This window comes from Arvicola amphibius, chromosome 12 (assembly GCF_903992535.2).
Source record: "Arvicola amphibius chromosome 12, mArvAmp1.2, whole genome shotgun sequence".
In the NCBI taxonomy this organism is placed as follows: Eukaryota; Metazoa; Chordata; class Mammalia; order Rodentia; family Cricetidae; genus Arvicola; species Arvicola amphibius.
The window spans coordinates 32,815,636-32,829,207 of record NC_052058.2 but is presented as its reverse complement, the minus strand read 5'-3'; the positions used below and the strand labels follow the sequence as shown (position 1 = coordinate 32,829,207).

The 13,572-nt window shown below is 44.9% G+C and overlaps 1 protein-coding gene across 1 annotated transcript in view; it reads left to right on the top strand.

Annotated features, from left to right (window-relative positions):
* Wdfy4 (WDFY family member 4) overlaps window positions 1–13,572 on the top strand; it is a 232,123-nt gene that overhangs the window by 112,168 nt on the left and 106,383 nt on the right. The window contains 5 exon segments of the mRNA XM_038350155.1: window positions 225–382; window positions 1,471–1,709; window positions 4,911–5,032; window positions 6,862–7,047; window positions 8,646–8,782. Of these exon segments, the coding sequence (XP_038206083.1) occupies window positions 225–382; window positions 1,471–1,709; window positions 4,911–5,032; window positions 6,862–7,047; window positions 8,646–8,782 (842 nt within the window).

The following is a 13,572-nucleotide window of genomic DNA, read 5'->3' as shown; positions in this document are numbered from 1 at the left end:
ACATTCTTTTGTGTGTCTTCTCATCCTCTGATTTGTATCACTGGTTCAGTCATGATCTGTTGGCTTTAAGTAAATACGTGTTCACTGTGCACCTACTAGAGGCTCCGTCTTCAGAACACTGGAGCACACGTGCCTAGGACATGGTCCCCATGAGGGATTTGTAGACTGTGGGGTGGAGAAGCCCACTGGACTCTAGTATCCATCTGTCTCCTTACCCCATCTAGGGAGTACAGAGCCTCAGGCAAACCCAGAAGCTGCGGCTGTTCCTTCCTTTGCAAGCATTTCACACTTCACCCAGAAGCTAGTGGAGAAGCTGTACAGTGGGATGTTCTCCGCAGACCCCAGGCACATCCTTCTCTTCATCGTAGAGCACGTCGTGGTGGTAAGAAGCCACCTGCTGGTGGGCGGAGAGGTCTCCTGGTTCCCCCAGATCTGTCCAAGAGTTGAGATAGAATTCAAGTCGGTAGGGAATGGGGGGCTCTTTAAATGCAGGGTGTGCCTGTAGTCATCTCATACCCTGAAGGGTGGTCCCTCAGGCCCAGTTCAGCTTTCCTGCCTTTGGCCTTCCACATCCATAGCCCCTAAGCATGGCTTGAGATGATGATGAGAACACGAGCCCTACCTATCAGCAGGCTGTAGGCAAATGGAACTTCGCAGCCAAGAAATAGGGCACTAGCCATTCTGCTCCAAAGGAACCCAGCTAACCAACTTGACAGAATGAAAAACTGCCCATGATTGACCCATAGCCTGTAGAGGATGGACGGAGTTGTTGAGTCCCCTGTGCTAAGGCTGCATACTCTGGCCCTCTGCAGCCACCCCTGAGTTGCTAATCAACGGGATAAAATCCATTGGCTCCAACTCTCTTAGGGGGCATATGAAAGAAAGGCACAGCTCAGGGGTCCCAGGTGACCCTGCTGACCACCTAACTGCTTTGACCTCAGGTTCTCATCCCTAAAGTGAGGTCATCTAATTGTCTACTTCATGATATCATGCCATTTAAATAAAGTGATACATTTAAATATATATATATATACACATATATAATCTATATATGATATATAACATCAAACATGTATATTCTGTTATATATAAAAATATATAAATATTTTGGTATATATAATCTAATATATTGTTATATAATAACAATACTGTGATTGTTAACTACATTTTCAATTGTTAATATTGTTGTGACTATTATTAAATGTGCTTGTTTTTAAACACAGATATTAACAACATATTTTCTCATACTGAATATCAGCCACATGACCAGTGTTTCTGAAACTTCTGGTTACTAAATTCATTTCCCAAAATATGGCTGTGGACTGTTCTTAGCATCTTTGTCTTTACATAAGTTTCTACTTGGATTCTGAAAATTACCTTTATGGGTCCTTCTCTTCAATAGAGGCTCTGTTTGTTGTAAATTTGGGTCTATGTGTAAACTTGTGCATGTGTCTTCTTTTGGTGATTCAGGTCATTGAGAGCCCGTCTTCCCAAAGGGATACTGTTGTGAGTGCTTTATACAGCAGTTTGAATAAAGTCATCCTGCACTGCCTCTCCAAGCCCCAGCAGTCCCTATCTGAGTGTCTTGGCCTCCTCAAGATCCTAGACTTCCTACAGGAGCACTGGGACATTATCTTTGCCACTTACAATTCCAATGTCAGCTTCCTCCTGTGCCTCATGCATTGTCTTTTGCTGCTGAATACAAGGAGGTAAGAACTGGGACTTTCTGCCCTGCCAGTGGTCAGCACAGAAGGGAAGGATATCTGGTCATATCAATAAATAGGTCAATATAAACGGAAGAAGCTTCCTGTTGAGCTGGATCGCAAAAGCTTTGTGCAGTGTCTTATAATTGCCAAGCCATCCCCTAATCTGTGTGACTGAGCAACTAGAGGCATCAAAAAATAATAATTTATCTTATTTTCACAATTCTAAGGTATTAAATTGATTTCATTTTTTTGAGGCAGAAGATGGCAAACATTAAGCATATACATTGATTTTTTTAAAAAGCCAGATTTCAGAAACATTAATATTTGATAAATGCAATCTTAGTACGGAAAAAATTTCATAATTCAATGTACCATGCAAGCTAGAGATAATTTTCTTTGCAGAAACTACAGGGATCCAGAACAATATCAACAGACACACTTGTCTAAAAAACACTGCTGGGGAATAGGTCCCTCTTTCTAGAAGCCCCGCTTGAAGCCATGGTGCTTGACCCCATGTACGCTCAGCACAACTCCCTGCACCTTTAGATGGAAAACATTTATTCTTTCATCTGAAGTGCCTGGGACTGTTGGGTCCACGGGGCTCACACAAAGATGGGGGCAGACTACCGAAGTCAATTAAACCAGAAGCAAATTTTATTCCAGGAAAAAAAATAAAAATAGAATAAAAAATAAATCTCCATGGGACACGAAAAATCTTATCAGCTAACTGAGACCACAGCCAGAGATGGACTTGTAAGGCTGTGGCAATGGGCTGTTTCCAACCTCCCCATTTTATAGGAAAGAGGCGTGAGCAAAAGAATTTTTACAGTTTTGAGGTAAAACTCAGATACAATTTGCCTCTCTCTCTCTCTCTCTCTCTCTCTCTCTCTCTCCTCTCTCTCTCTCTCTCTCTCTCAGTGTGTGTGTGTGTGTGTGTGTGTGTGTGTTTAACAATTTCCATTAACTGAGTTTTTTAAGTTAAACTAGTTTTTGCATTTAGGCCATTGTTTCTTCTGGCACTTTCTGATGGTGTTTATCAAAGCTCTACCCTCCCCTGATACTGTCAGTTTTGTGTAGCAGGGTAGGGTATGGGAAAATGCACAACCGAACAGTCAGGTACATCCCATCATTTAGAAGTTAACTCAGCTCACATTAATTGCTGGTCATGAGTGGCTGGGGATGGGAGGTGGGGGCATCTAAAAGCTGACCACCAGTTTGCAGAGGGCCACTACAGCCTTGCAGACAGAGCTAAGGGTTGTAAAGCAAAGACCCCCTGTTAACAGTTAATCCTTAAGCTGCCGAGAAAGCTGCTCTCATTTTCCTAGGCTTACAACTTTATTTTTTTTTATTTCTACATTCTTATTTCTGGAATCTATATATCTATATTCTTGGACTCTTCAGGGGCCATATGCATTTCATATTTTGGATTTTAAAAAAATTTGAAATATTTGCACACATTTCTATCTGTATCTATGTCTGCATCTCTCTACATAATATTGGCATACATTTCTATTTATATCTGTATCTCTCTACATATATGATGTATATGCATATATGTATACATATAATGTATGTAAAGTTAAATATAATGGGGTTGGTATCAGAAGTAAACAACATGTTCATTAATTTCAGATATGCCTTACATATGTGGCCTATGTCCCCTATGTTTAGTACATGCTTGTTCCAACTGGGAAACACCACATGAGGTCAAGCGTAGAATTTTCTGCTTACGGCATCATTTTGTTTTGAAAAATTTCAGATTCTGGAATTTTTTGACCTCCAGCTGTCAGGCTGGGGATGCTTGCTCATACCGAGGCTGTGAAGGCAGCTTCTCATCAAGAGAGCTGTGTTGAGTGAAGCGAGAGAAAGACAGCAGGGTATTGGGCTCTGTCATTTCATCTTTCCTTCCGTTCGTAGAGATGGGGTCTCACTACGCAGACCAAGCTGCCTCACACTCTCAGCAGTTCCCCTGTTCCAGCCTCTTGCATGCTAGGAGTACAGGTGTTCACTGGCTTCCCAACTACCTCTCCCCACCCCACTCCACCTCTCTAGGTTTTATTTTTGAGAAGTAGCTTAGTCTGGCCTCATCTACCACCATGCCCAATGTGGCTTTTCTCGATCATACTTGTGTCAGTATAAATTACAAGTTTAATCACTTGAAAAGAATGACTTCTCTAAATCCTGGAGCTATTCCTATTGAACATCCCCTGTCACTAGGGCTGACTCAACTACGACTCTCTAGGAAGCCAAGCATTGTACTTGCAGGAGGTTGAAGCAGCAAGGTCGGGAGGTCAAGGCCAGCCTGGACTAAATAGAGGCCTTGGGGAGCCCCGGGGAAGCCTCTATCCAAGAGAGGACACTTGTTCTTCCATTTTTTTAATTTGTAAAACATCTATTTTCAGTGCTTGGTTAATCTGGAGGCTTTTCCTTGTCTCTTGATGTGGGAGCCCAGGTGAGGGAACCTGAATACCCTTTTACATATTGGGATTGGCATCCTCCTCAGGCCCCTCTGTAGGACATTTTATTCTCAAAATTTCAGCAGTGGTCATTCTTATACATGGGAAGATTTTTATTTCTATGTTTGCCATTTTATATTTGAACTGCAGATTATAAGTATTTTTTTTCTGCTTCTGGAAGAAGACACACGGCACTAGCATGAATAGGTTGGCCACAGTGTAAGGTTTTTGGGGAGTCTAATGTGTGAATGGTTGGGCTTCCATTAGAAGTGGATGTGTGAAGGGTGGAGCCCCGATAAAACGAAAATATGAAGTGTGTATTTACAAATTACTACATTTCCAAGATGGTTATAGCAGAGTGTAGGACCCAGTGCAGACACAGGCCCTGGGAACCAGCCCTGGCACTGTAGGGTGGTATCAAAGTTCAACAGAGTCATCAGTGCTTTGGGAGTGTGGTTCTGATGACAGGAATGAGGCACTGAAAGATGACTCAGAGTCTCTTCTGCAGGCACAAGTAAATTTCACAAGCTAGGACAACCTATAGTGATAAGGCATTCTCCAGCTGACTGGAAAGCCATTGTTCAGTATCAGTTGTGGACATCATTATGATGTATTTCTTTTAGATAGACTTGGTGTGCTTTTCTTTGTTGATATATACTGATTTTAAGGGGTGGCCTTTTACCATAAAGAACCATGGCATGGTCCTGAGGAGACTAGAGTTTACAGTGAAAATTTTCCTGTTTACTAGTTATCCGGAAGGGTTTGGATTGGAGCCCAAGCCCAGAATTACTCCATATCATCAAGTCTTCCTTTCTCCAAGTGAAGAAGTGAAAGACAGAAAGGAAGAAGGCCTCCCAAGTTTGAGCGATGGTGCGTTTTTGCTGGGTTTTCCATGCGGGAGTGGGGTCAGATAGCAACAGTTTGCAGTATTACATTTTCCCATCGATCTCTCCCAAGTGAAGTGATGAAAGAAGCTTCCAGAGTCAAAAGAAACCCTAGGAAATCTTAAGGGGTGAGAGAGCACAGCAAGCCGGGGAGAAAGGCACGGGAGTGGTCTGTGTAGGCTTGATAGAGTGGAAATGGATGGATAGACATTATAACTGGGGGAGAGAGGCACGGATGAGAGGGTGGAAGGATGGGTGGATGGATGGATGGACGGATGGTGAGATAAAGGGATGGATCAAAAGATGGAGAGGAAGCTTAGCTTACTTCAATCCATTGACTCCTCATTCTTAATTTGAAACTGACATGCCATATCAACTAGTTCAAACCAGTACCTTGCTACCTCCCTGCTTTGTTTCTCAGAACTGAAAGTTTATATAAACTCTCTCTCTCTCTCTCTCTCTCTCTCTCTCTCTCTCTCTCTCTCTCTCTCTCTCTCTCTCTCCCACACACACACACACACACACACACACACACACACACACGCACATACACGACAATCACATCTAGGAGTTTAAAGGACTTCATTCTGCCTTGATTGAGAAGTCCCAAGTTTCTGCCACTTGATTTGAAGTCTGTGACACTTGCCTTGTGTCACCTTGTAACATAAAGCATCAGGTTGAGCACATCTGGGCTATAGTCACAGAGGTTCCTAAGCCTTTCCATTTCAGAAGCCTGTGGCTTTAAACTTTGTATGAACACGGTGTTAATTACAGCATGAATAACTCCACTCTAGAATTGGGTTAAGGTGAACAGGTGTCCATCCCTCTAGGCCTGGGGAGTATCTCAGTCAGTAAACATTTGCTAAATAAGCGTAAGGATCTGAATTCTGGTCCCTGTTGCTCATGGAAAAAGATCACATTGGCAAACCCCTGTAATCCCAGCACCAGGGAGGTGGACACAGGAGTATCCTGGGGATTTACGTAGCCAATCATTCTATCCAAACCAGTAAGCCAGTTCAATCAGAGGAAGGTAGAGAGTGATGAAGACATTTAATATTGTTCTCAGGCCTCCACATGGTCACACATGTCTGGCTGCACCTGTACACATGCACACACACACACACACACACACACACACGGAGAAAGGAAAAGGAGGGAGAGAGGAAGGGAGGGAGGGAGGGAGGGAGGGAGGGAGGGAGGGAGGGAGGGAGAGAGAGAGGGAGAGAGAGAGAGAGACTCTAGGATTATCACCAGAGAGGGACCAGTGGTTTAAGACTAGAGGAGTTTCAGCTATAGTTTGAGGGACTAGGGACTTCGATGTACCAGGCAGAGCTGGCTGGAGACAGCTCTAGGTCTCAGATAACCCAACAGCACTGAGAAGGGCAGACTATGAGAGGCAGATCCAATGTGAGGACTGCATTTGTGCTCCATTCTCCAGAGAAACCAACATGTCTAGGGAGGTCGGGGGAGGTGCTTAGGCTAACTCTTTAGCTACCAAGGAGTCATGCATGGGATATCACTGGTGTTAGACAGAATTGGAGATTGGAGAGAGGCTCCTAGATCCCCTCATTTCATTTTCTAGATGTGGGCACAAGAGGCAGGCAGCACTTTGTGGTATGTAGTTAGACATGAGAAGAAGGAAGAACTTAGCTGACATGAATGTTGGTAGCTTTGGCTCTACGTACTGACTTCTGGGGGGAAATTTACCAAGCTGAGGCAAGCATCAAGATATCATGAAGTGATGTTCTGTCTGCGGCCCTCTTGGCGTTCTTTCGGGAAGGCCACCCTCACTGTGCTATGTACTATCTCTATTAGTCCAGCACAACATCCAGAAGTCAGTGCGGACGCTCTGGCAGCAGCTGGTGGCACAGAGGCGACAGACACTGGAGGATGCCTTCAAGATTGACCTCTCCGTGAAAGCAGGGGAGAGCGAAGTGAAGATCGAAGAGGTCACCCCACTCTGGGAGGAGACGATGCTTAGAACCTGGCAGCATTACTTAGGTCTCTGTCTACTGAAGTCCAGGAATGAAAACCTCTGGCTCCCATAGAGCCAAATCTTCCAAAGTTCCACTCAAAGGCAGAGCCTTTTCTATCTAGGGTTCTACCCAGGGCCAAGATTTTTCTATTCCATACCTTTGGTGGGTGTGACAGCATCACTGAAACACTCCTATCTGTCCTTATAGAGAAAGGATGCTGTGTTTGCCTGCTGGGGGAAAGGAAGACTGGAAGTACCAACCAAACAGGCATTTTGCAATCGTCTCTTTGAGGGACTGGTCATTGGTTCATGGCTCTGGCTAAGGCTTGGGAGATTGGAGCACTAGGTTTGACCCTGATGATCACCTCTCAGCTCTGGAACTTTGCTCCAAGTTACACATCAGTCTTGAGTTTCAGGCTTTGTCCTGTCACTCATGAAGTGAATGACTCCCTTTAATACAGGAGCATGACAGTAACCAAACGTTTGCCTTCACAGTTACCAATTCAGCAATGAGATTTTAATTTTGCTTTGAGGGAGGTTTTGAGATGGCTTCTTCCAAATTCATAGCTCCTTCAAAGTCTTTCAACTCCACAAAGTTACAGCATCTCAAACCTTAGCCGTTTGCATGTCAATTGCCTTACTGTCCAGAGGTCTAGAGCCCTTGTCTAACTGGCTTTCCAAAATGGTCCGGAAAATATGCATGAATATGTCTATCTTAGTCCATTTGTTCCACCTGAATAAAAGCATAAGTTGAACAGTTTATGAATAACAGAAATTCTATTTCTTAGAGTTCTAAAAGTCAAGAAGTCCAAGGTCTGGGTGTATGAGATTCACTGTCTGCCAAAGTCTTTGGCTTTAATAAGTCAGGCCTTCTTACAATATCCGCCAAGATGTTTGAGCTGTTGTGTCTTTACCTAGCAGAAGGGACGGAAGGACAGAGAGAGCTTGAGCCCATTTTCTGCAGCCCTTTCATAAGGCAGCCATCCATCCGTAAGGACAAAGCCTCATGACTGCCACTTCTCCAGATCTCCCTAGCATGGTAGTGGTGACGATACTGCAGCACGAAGGGAGCATCCTCAAGCTGTAGCAGCACGTGTGCATGCCGTTTGGAGTCACAGCATAAGACTGTATGCCAAAGAGAAGTGCAATAAACAAGACACATATACCCGTGAAGATATCAAATGATGCAATGCTGAGGTTGACTCTGAGGCTCTCTTTGCCTAGCAGTCATGCCCTGAACACTTAAAATGTCCCAGGTCCTTTCAGAGCATTATTTTAGTCCATCCTCGTGACACACAGTGGGTCTGGGTTCTTCCATCCCTATTTCAGTAGGAGAGCACTGAGGTTCAGTAACTGTGGGAGGTCACCATATGTTTTATGTCTCACTCGACACCAACAAGCCGTGGAGCCAGGAGTTTGGAGCAGGTCTAGGGGCCCCACAGGCCACATCCATTTCTTAGTAAAGGGAACATCAGAAGATGGCAGTGTGTGCCCGCGGCATGGCTGCTTCTCTTTGGCGGCAGGCAGGCAACATCCAGGCCCTAGGGGGACAGTCAAACCAGCTGTGGAACTGATGTGTGCTCTTCCTTTCAACTTCAGCTCTGAAATCTGTTTTCTCCCACAGCATCCGAGAAGAAGTCACTCGCCAATCGCTCAAGTGTCACATACCACAGCAAAGTGACTTCGTGGAGTGGGAGTCTGTCCTCAGCCATGAGGCTGATGCCAGGGCGGCAGGCAAAGGACCCTGAATGCAGAGCAGAGGTGAGCCTTGTCGGGGGAGACATCTCAGGTATCTCCAAGCCCGGTTGTGGTATCTCCACTTTGCTCTCTGCCACTTGTAATCAAATTCTACGATCTCTGAGTGATTTGAGGGTGTGTATGTGGCTTTCCAGATGGGACTGTGTCTAGAAAAACCAGGTCAGGGGCTGACATTAACTGGAAATGGATCTGGGTTACTTTCCAGTACCAAGAATGGGTGTTCTTGGAACCTGCATTTTAAAAAAACAAATCCATTTTGAAACAAGGCAAACCTGTTTTCATTTTTAAAATCAGCTAGACTTTCCTATACTGGTCACCCAGTTGGAATGGGCACAGAACCAGCCACAGATGAGGCTACTAAAGCATGGGCATAGAAGATTCTGGAAGGAGGGAGTAGAAGGCTCCTGATTTCACACTGCATTGAAACTCAGCAGCCTTCACACCCCACATCCATCACTCATCTCCACGAGCTGTCTTTGTCATTACCAGAAGGCACAGTTCTCAGGTACATATGTACACTGTGATGTCATAAGATAAGAGCATCAACTATTTGCCCTGGGGTCTGTTTAATTATTTTTAAAAATTAATTTTGATTATTACAGCTGATTACACCTCAGTGAGCAATGTAATTGATATTTTCTAATGTATCCCAAGGAACATTTTGTATAACACGCTTTTTGTTGTTGAAGGTTAAAGACTCCGTTATTGGTTTTTCCCTAAATATGCCCACATCATTAGTCCCTCCAGTGAGGAGGTCGCCATCTGGAAAAAGCAGCATGGAGACATTATTCAGGCACGAGTGCATGAAATTGGTGTTTTCGCATCTTCTGTCTCTCTTCTGGAAAGAAGAGGCTTGTAATTAAAGAAGTTGGTACTGGAGGAAGCATTATTCATTCGGTGTTACGCCTTATCATGTCAGTGCTGACAGCTCTATAGCGCTGATAAATTGTTCCTGGGAGTGAGACATGTGAGGTGGGCTTCCTCATTTCTTGACTTCTTTTCCTCTTCACAAGAATATGTACTCTTCCTGACAGGGAAGCTGAATTTTGAGTCAAGGCCGATTTGATTGATGTCACTTATTTTGATAGATGTTATTTCTTCCTTCTTTCCTCTGGCCCCATCACTGTCCCCTCTGGGGTCAAACTGCGATGTTGGCTGGCATGGTGAAGACCTGAAGATTTGGATGGGGGCTGGGAACTTGGGCTCTCCTAGGGTCCCCCAAAACCAGCTCAGGGTGCTTCGGAAGCCATTTTACCATGTCTACTGTCTGCTTGGAGAATCTTGAGTGACTCTCTGGCCAGTTATTTCTCTCCATAACAAAGGATGTTGCTTTCTTGCCCACGTGATTTCAGATGCCCTTATTTCACAACAGGTTGAGAAGTTGCCTTTCCACCTGGCATAAGAAGGATTTGTTTTGCTTGGCAGTTTCCAAGGATTCAGGATATGGTGTCTTGGTCTGTGAGCTTAGGCGGAACACTGTGGTAGACAAGGAAGTGTGGTAGGGAAGAGCTGTTCAGATAGGCCTCACCTCCTAATTTTCTAAAGACTTCCTAAAATAATGCCTCCAACTGAGGACCAAGTGCTTGATGCAATGAGCCCATGGGGGCGGAGGCAATTTGTGTTCAAACCATAGCAGTAATCAAACACCATTCTTTTTTGGCAGGTGGACATTATCATAACATATAATATTGGCTCATGTCATGGAAAATTAGGTGAGGGCCTGGTAGACACCAATGTTCTGTGTTGTCTCCACAATTAATCTACAGATTTAAAGTTATTCCAAAATGCACAACATTCTGACATGCATGGAAAGAAAGTGTTGGCAGACAGAAGAGGGGTCTGGACCCTGGGAGACACTGGGAGCTCGTGCAAGGGAGGTCACTTTAGGGTAGAGGCGAGAAGAGGAGAGGTTTGGAAAATGGTGTAGGTCAGGGCTGCCAGGCAGGAAAAGTCAAGAGTACTGGCAGGGGCAAGACAAGAATTAGTGCCAGATAAGGGCCATGTGACTGTTCTCGATGTATCCATAAGTACAAGGTTGAATGGGCATATGTGGTGGAGTCTTATTCATGTACAGGTTAGGTAATGGGTGATAGTTCTGAGGCAAGAGAGTGTCCAGGAGGTGTCCCATTGTTTAGGTGGATAGGGCTATGGCAACAGTGGTTGGAGTGCCCAGCATCAAAGAATACAGGAAAATTCTGCTATCCAAGGCTGGGACCAGTGAAGACAGAAGTCCAGCAAGGTCAGAAGAATTGATTCTGAGAAGAGGGAAAGCCTGAGATGTGGGAGGAGGGAGTAAAGCTTAGAAGCATCTGCTGGCAAGGAGGTCGATTAGAGTCAGAAGGCGGGGCAGGGGGTGGTGTCCTTGAAATGGGAGCTCATCTGAATACATGCATCCACCAACCCACGTCTTGTTGGGTGGAGAGGAGCTGGACTTCTCTCCACTTGTCGCGGGAAACCACACACATGCTGTACACCTGTGCTCAGCTTTCTGGGTCAGCATCCACTGGCCCCACTTCAGGAAGGAGACCTCTACTGCTAGTATCCCATCAAAGCTGGAGCCCACTTGTCGCGGGAAACCGCACATACTATATATACACCTGTGCTCAGCTTCCCGAGTCAGCCTCCATTGGCCCCACTGCAGGAAGGAAACCTTCTACTGCTAGTATCCCATCAAAGCCGAGGGCTTCTGCTGAAGAAGGACACTCCAAGTGCTGCGCCCGTGTCTACCACATTTCCAATGCGACATAGCTGCTCACACTTCTAGCTGCTGTTTTCAATACCGTAGAATAAAGGTGAAGCAGCCTTATGGAGGGAAAGAAAGGCTGTGTGAGGTTTTCACTGGAGTTGCTAAAATACCAAAGATAAGCTTTGGGAACAGCACTTGGACTTCTGCCTTGCCAAGCCCAGAAGAACATTTTGCTCCAAGTGCCTCAAGGGTCCTGTGAAGTTTGTCCTTGGCCACATATACAGGTTGCATCAATATCACTATAAACATCATCAGAGGCCATGCTGAGGGCCTTGGATATCTTAGGGCAAGGACTCATGTGAGAACGTGGCTGTGGATCTACCATTCATAGCCCATCTCCTATCAGCTCCATCCCTGATCATATACCATACACACTTCCTCCCACGAAGCAGCCTTACTTATGGCCAAGAACAAAATGCAGGCCTCAACTAGCAAATTGGTGGCGGCTCCATTGAAGGGCACCCTTGCTAATGTCTTTGGCAAAGGAAGGGACACTGGTGACCATCTGCTCTGTAACTATGGAAGAGATAGCAAGTGTATGGAACTGGATAGTGTAAGGGAGTTGCCCATGGTTCCTTGCTGTCATGCTTATGCTAGTGCTCCCCTGATGTGGGGTTGAGGACGCTATTGCTCAGGCAGAGCCTGAAAGAGGAATGCAGTCTGCTGGTGACAGTGCCACCTTCAAGTTTAATGCCTTTGTGAGAGAAAGCACTCTGGGGCAAACCTCAGAGTTCAAGCCCTGATAGAAGATTTCAGATCATGCGTGTCCAAGGGTTGGACTAGATTTTCAAAATTAGCTAGGGTGGGCTTTGAAAAGAAGTAGAAGTGTGTAATGGGGTAGAGAGTAAGAGCTGAGGAAGTGAAAAGGCAGTTGACAAGTGAGCCAGAGTTCTCGGATGTCCTGTTGTAAGGAGCCGGAGTCAGAGATGCCAAAGAGCTAATGAAAAGCTCAGAACATTTGAAGCCCACAAAGTCGTCACACTAAATACTATTACATAAACATACAGCAAATGCAACCTACTGTTTGCAGGCAAGAAAGGACTTCCACAGTACCCAAATATGATGTTAAGAGATGTTTGGGGGTAGGTAGTCTAAAATGGGAGAAAAAAATGCCTAAGAACTTCTAAAATGGAGGTGCAGAGGGTCTAGAGAGAGGGGTGGTCATGGGGACATGTTCTCGCTGGCAGGCAGAAGAGTCACACTGTGTCCCAAGACAGGAGGTGTGTAGGGTACTGGAAACCAGAAATAGCCGCTCACAGCCTGAACATACAGACCTTCTGAGGAATTAATGGAAAACTTGGTTGTGAGGAAAGAAATCGTGAGAGCAAGCAATTAAATAGGGCTGTCTGTTAAGGAAGAAAAGTCATCTTCAAGGAAAATGTGTTAAACACATTTGGAAAAAAATGTGTTTTAAAATTTTAGTGGTGTAAGCTCTATTGCAAGACCTTGTAAATGGGATCTTGGTTTTCTTAATTGTGATGGGCCAGATGGCAGGACCTCCTGGCATGGAGACAGTTCAAATGAGACCAAATTATCTTATTACCAGGACAAGGAAGTCTAATTTATGGAGACTTGAACCAAAGGGGTCTGGAACTGACCAGAGATAGCCAGACTGCTCTCTTGAACAAAGAAATGGAAGGTTGATTTGAGGGTGAGATTAATATTTGATAATTGTCCAGTGGTCATGGGCATGGTTTCAAAATGTGTGTGTGTGTGTGTGTGTGTGTGTGTGTGTGTGTATGAATGCATAAACGGTGTACACCTTGTGATAAGATAGAAGAACTATAGGAATTTGAACTCTCAGGAAAGAACAAGAGTCGAAGAAGCACATCCCAGATCAAATAGACAACAGAGTAAGCTCACCCTGTGCTGAAATGGTAACTTCTTTCTTAGATCAACAGCACACGGCAGATCATTGCTGGTACAGCCCAGCGTACTGTCTGCAGGAGATGGAGTAGAGCATAGCACTTAGAGCCACAGTTAGTTACGCTGCCTGTGACTAGTATCAAGGAGCTTGTGTGTGCCAGTGCTGAGCTGGTAAAAGTTG